At 46.4% G+C, this 6,000-nt stretch overlaps 1 protein-coding gene across 1 annotated transcript in view; it reads left to right on the top strand.

Annotated features, from left to right (window-relative positions):
* The first annotated feature begins 1,016 nt into the window (after positions 1 to 1,016).
* The window catches only part of LOC146868103 (solute carrier family 25 member 34-like), a 130,848-nt gene continuing 125,864 nt past the window's right edge, over positions 1,017 to 6,000 (top strand). The window contains exons 1-2 of the mRNA XM_085608942.1: positions 1,017 to 2,707; positions 4,111 to 4,176. Of these exons, the coding sequence (XP_085465068.1) occupies positions 2,276 to 2,707; positions 4,111 to 4,176 (498 nt within the window). The 5' untranslated portion in view covers positions 1,017 to 2,275. The remainder of the gene's footprint in view (positions 2,708 to 4,110; positions 4,177 to 6,000) is intronic.

Genomic DNA, 6,000 nt, shown 5'->3' with positions numbered 1-6,000 from the left:
TTGAAAGCAAGGACTATAAGTACGCTTGCAGGTTTTAAAACATATAGCTAAAAGGCAGTGTCATGTACAATGCCAATAGCACAAACTCTCGCAATTGCGAGACCTGTTGCATTGCAAATGCTTGTTCCTTCTTGCCAGGTGGTCACCCTAGGACTTTCGGTATCACTGTGTAGCGAACGAGGGTGGGTCTATATGCCCGAAGGGACAGTATGCAGTAAATGAGGGCCTGTGGAGTGTGCAACGACAAAGGGTCGGAGCAGGTCTGTATGCAGAGAGGAAGTGCTTATGCAGTGAGAGGAGGGGTGCATATGGCGAGAGCGTGGTTCTGTGTATCGGAAGGTATAGTGCAGTCAGGGCTTTAAGTGGGCCAGGGCCTGCCGGTGCTCAGCACCAGCAGTTCTAAAAAGCAGGTGCTGAGACGGGTACCCTATCAGGCTCTCCACTTTTGCCCTCACACTTTGGGTGAAAAAAAAAATCTTTAATGTGATGTAACTTCAAAGAGACTCGTTATAGTTCTTATAGTTCTTTCACAGTCTCCCTATTTCCGAACTGACGCATTTTCAATGTTATATACAACGAAGCCGTAGTTGTTGCTTATTTGTCTTATGCAAAAACAACCATTGATAAAGCCAATAGTCCTGGCTTGTTGTAGGTGCAATGTCACTTGCTGTATTATATATCTGGTTGCAATGACAGAAGCATCAAAATACCAGTTGGGTGCGCACTATGCTAAGCACAGATTTGTATCTTATGTTTTTAAGCCACGCCCTAATTACATCAACCACGCCCCCTTGAGAGACCCTATAGTTTTATCATCCCACTTAAAGCCCAGAGTGCAGCGAGGGCTCTGGACCACCTCGTGCTCATTAAGCGGGGAGCTATGTGCTTGAGGCGGGTCTGTGAGCATTGAGGGAGGGTCCTCATGCAGCGAGGGAGGGGCTCAGACTCAGTACGGTTATGTTTACCATTGAGATGCCGCCGATCTATTAATTGAGCTGTCACTGCCCTGAACTTTCACCCACATTCTGCTTTCACCTACACTCCGCCGCTGTGGCCCAGCCTCTGGAGGTGTGGGAGGCCTGCGGGGCTGCCATTGGCCAGTGGGAGGGGACTCTTGCCCCGGGCTGGCGCTTCTGCGGGTGCCGCACACTTGTACGGGGAGATGTGCAGGCAGCCCATGGCCGCCGCCGGACAATGGGGACAGCCTTACGAGGAACGGCTTAGGAGAAGGAGAGCCGGGATTTCGATTCCTTGCATCAGTGAGATGAATGTGTGGATGAATGCGAATTCATTGAGAATACCGGACTATGACGTGGCTTTAGGGATCATCGTTGCAGACGCATGGTAATGTTTACACTGCTTGCTATTAATCCGTCAACTACTTGAGTGGGCTACCTCGTGCCCGCTGCGTGTGCAGGACGGGGCAGCAGCTGCGTCCGCCTCGTGCCACCCATCAGAGCCAACCTGTGACGCGGTCCAGCTGGAGAGACCCCGTCTCTGCCAGGAGCGGTGTAAACCTCCGCCGGACGGGCAGAGGACAGCCCTGCGGACGGCGACAGGTCAACGCCTCCGAGCGACGCAGTCACATAACACAACTGAGAACTTCATCCCTCGCAGATCAGCGCATGGACACATGCACAGAGATTCCATCGTTGACGCTGGGAAGGTCGGATAAAGTTACTTCACATGTTTGGAAAAGTACCATGGGTGCGCGCGAGACTGCTTTTGGACATCTACCCGATGTTTCGAAGTCCAATGACTGATGCACTCTGGCGAAATGTGGTTGTGGGGGCATTGTAAACTGGACTACCAGGTTTAGGCCACTGGCTCTGGGGTTATCTCAAAGAGATTTTATGAAGCACTTCAGCAGGGCTGCTTCGCTTTTAATGGGACGGTACCAAGTCATCTCAGCAGGGCTGGTGTGCTTTTAATGGGACGGTACCAAGTCATCTCAGAAGGGCTGCTGTGCCTTTAATGGGACTGTGCTGAACATCTCACGAAGGTACTGTGCTCTCAATGAGACCGTAGCCACGCTTTTCGTCAGGGCTGCTATACTTTCGATCATACATTCATGGAAGGCCGCCGTACTCTTGGTTGAACAGCACAGGTGCCCTTCAGCAGTTGTAATACCTTTGCGACAACAGTGTCACCATTGAGCATCACTGCTGTATTTTCACAGTCCAACTTTTTTTCTGCTTCAAAGAGGTCTTGGTGACAATCTTCCTGCTGTTTTGGTATTCTATCCCTGATTGCAAATGGTTTTTGGTAGACAGTGATGCCCACGCCACCCGCGCCTGCGGGGACAATGGTGTCCACCGCATCCCCCCAGATTATCTCCATTTCCCCGCACGTGGACTTTGTGTTGGGGGCCACAGCCTGCTGCATGGCCTGCATCTTCACCAACCCCTTGGAGGTGATCAAGACCCGCCTGCAGCTTCAGGGGGAGCTGCGGTCCAGGGGTAGCTACCAGCGCCACTACAGGGGGGTGCTGCAGGCCATGGTGGCGGTGGGCCGGGCGGACGGTCTGCGGGGGCTCCAGAAGGGCCTGACGGCGGGCCTGCTGTACCAAGGAGTCATGAATGGCGTCCGTTTCTACTTCTACTCCCACCTTGAGGATGTGGGCCTGACGCAGCAGCCGGGAGGCAACCTGGCTGCCGGGGCCATCGCTGGAGCACTGGGAGCTTTTGTAGGGAGTCCGGCCTACTTGGTAAGTAACAAAGGGCATTAGAATATTGGGGCAAGAGCTGAGAGACCATAGAAGTCAAATCCTACACAGCACAAGACCAAAGGCACACTTGTATTGTGCCAGAGTCAAAAGGAGGCTGTGTGGGCCAACCCAATACAATATGGCGCTGAGAGGCCTCAGGGGGAAGTGATACATCACAAAACCCCAACAATATCGCACTGGCACTAGAGCCACAAAGATTTCACAGATCCCACCTCTAACTCACGCGGCACTAGAGTTCCTATCAATCCAAAGAGGCCAGTCCCCAGGAGAACAGCGCAGAATGAGCCGGGATCCTGGTGACAGGCGAGCGCAGCATGGTGCTGGGTGGGCATGTAGTATGCTAGATAAGGAAGTCAAATGAGCACACCTTTCCGGTTCTGAACTTTCTTTTTACAAACCATTGTATTCTGAAACCAATATATTTGGTTGCATTTCACCAGAACTGCAAGTCACAAAATGCATTAGTTAGGGTACGAGGCCAACCACCCCATAGTACCATGGATCAGGGGCCATGAGCTTCTTCAACCCATGCAACACCAATCAACCCTCCACTGCACAGCAAAAAAGAGCTGAGCCTGGGTGCCCTATGAACCCAAATGCATCACTGCCAGTCTGGTATGTACCCCGTATCATGTATAAACACTGCCACCCATCTCTTCATACCCCTAAAATAACCTGCCGCTCCCACCCTGTCTATAACACTCAATGAGACCCCAAACATGCAAGTAATTTCTGTACCCCTCAGATAACTCCAATTATGGCAGCTTAATCTACATCCAGCAGTAGACCCGAATATTGCCAGCGTACTCTCTACCCCTCATATTGATGTAAAAACTGCCAGCCTGATTATCACCCCCAGAAAGACCCTGCTAATACCACCCTGTCCTTACCCCTTAGATAGACAAGCTGGCTCCATAACCTCATAGAGATTCGAACAATGCCAGTCTAATGGGCCCCCACCAGAGACTCTACTACTGCCAGCAACTACACACTCACCAGAACTACACCAACACTGCTGGTTAGCTGGCATCTCCCTGCAAGACCCTACAACTTCCATCCTACTCTGTCCCAACAAAGAGACCCCAACACTACCACTCTGCCCTGCATTTCTCAAGACATCCTAATACCACCAGACCACTATCATCTCCAACACTAGTAGCCCACTTTACCACCTTCACAGACACCTGCCGAGACTCAACAGTGCCAGCCTGCTCCTCACGCCTGCTGAGGCTCAACAGTGCCAGCCTGCTCTACACCCCCCATAGCCACCAAACACTGATTGCCTGCTCTGTTATAGTTTGTGTTCATGTTTATGCTTAGCTCTGATGAGCGCTCCAGTGCTGCTGGTTCCTGACCTGAATTCCCTCTTCTCATTGGTGCAGGTAAAAACCCATCTCCAGGCACAGACCGTGGCCGCCATCGCTGTGGGACATCAGCATAACCACCAGGTGAGTGAACGCTCAGCTTGCGACTTCACTCGCTCACTGTTATGCATGCACACTTATTCGCATGTTTACTCATTCATTTGTGCAATGAAACATAAATACCTAGGCAGTATAATTATATAGCATTCCTCATTCTGGATATACTAAAAATAGAGACAGTGTAACGACCAAACTATAAAAATGCAAAATGTAATAACAAATGTTCAAAATTATAATCATATCATTACATTAATAGATTAAAAACACAAGTTTTATTGACATAATTGTGATTTGTCTAAACCTATAATAAACACACAATCTCACTAAAATAAAAATACAATATAAAAACACAATGATGTGGCAATTTGACAATAAGTCTTCGACGCGTGTTTCGGCGTGAAAAACGCCTTCATCATTTCTGTTCACCCACTCACTGTCTGGCTGTGGAGAAGGCCTTACTGCAGACCAAACACCCTTGAAATGATCTAAGAAAGATTTAGAAAGATTTAGGTTGGGAATATCAAAGCCAAGATTTCAATAGGTCACAATAGTATGATCAGAATATCGAAGAACAAAATATCAAAGAGGTAAGTGCATAGAGGAAGGAATTGATTTACTTATTCTTAACTCCACATCTACGTACCTTGAAGATATATTTCACCAAGGTACATATAGGTGGAGGTAGCTATAGAAAATGTATGCAAACTTACCTTTTGATATTTTTTTCCTGGATATTCTCGTCACGATAATGTGAACTGTCGGTATTCCAAGCCCACAAAAATAAGACATAGATGTTCACTTATTTCATTCTGTCATTGTGGGCAGAGCACAGTGAACCGCAAATTAAACCAAATAATTCAGTAAACTGTATGAACAATAAAAGATCATCTATGTTTTCTCCGAATCTTTATATTATTTGTTCTATAAATCTTGCATATTAATTTAAATTATTTAATTCCGTCATTCCCCGCTAATATCTAATGTTTGATTTTCAGAACTGCTGTTGAAAAGATAATGCTAACATGTCACCTAAAATGTAGTAATTCTTGGTTCGCAGAGTAAATCCTATAAGCCAACAGTTTTTGGGGGGTTCACGGTGCGCATCCTTCCAAAAGGCATGTGCACTCCATCTATTCTGTCACTTATCGGTGGTCTTGAAGGAGTACTATAGGACTGACTAATAGTAACCTGTAAGTTAAAGTGCAACTATGGATGCAAATACTACATGAAAAACGGATATTATTAAAGCATTATAACTAGGGCTCCAGGTTTTATGGTATTTATTTTTTTGACATTTCCGTCTGTATTTATCCATATTTATTTTTTGCTAATTTTATCTGTACATATCCATATTTATTTTGGGTTTTCTGAAAAAAATGATAATGAATCGGGTATATTTCTACATTTATGTAACCGATAAATATGCACTCATGCCTGAACGCCTGACAGGTTTCAGGGATATAAACGCTCTCAGATGATAAAATATGCAGTTATAAGAAAACATGCACATTTTAATATCAAGGTTGTGTATATCTACTGCTGTTTAAGGCTCTTTACTAAAATTTCTTAATTTTTTTAACCCCCTTACCTTTCAATCCACACAGCTATTGGCCTTGCAGTCATGGCAGACAACATTTAGAATCACTCAAAAAAAAAAACAATTTCCGTTTTTATCCACATTTAAAAATAGACAAGAAAATAAATGCTTTTCTGTCTGTATGTATCTGTAAAAATCAGTAAAATCGGAAAACAGGGAGCCCTAATTATAACTGACTCCAGAGGGCTGTAGAGGTTGTTAAAGGCCCTCGCTCCAAATGATAGACCCAAAAGGCAAGCAAGTGCCTCTAA

This window comes from Triturus cristatus, chromosome 1_2 (genome assembly GCF_964204655.1).
Source record: "Triturus cristatus chromosome 1_2, aTriCri1.1, whole genome shotgun sequence".
Lineage (NCBI taxonomy): Eukaryota > Metazoa > Chordata > Amphibia > Caudata > Salamandridae > Triturus > Triturus cristatus.
This window is presented reverse-complemented; position numbering and strand designations above follow the sequence as displayed.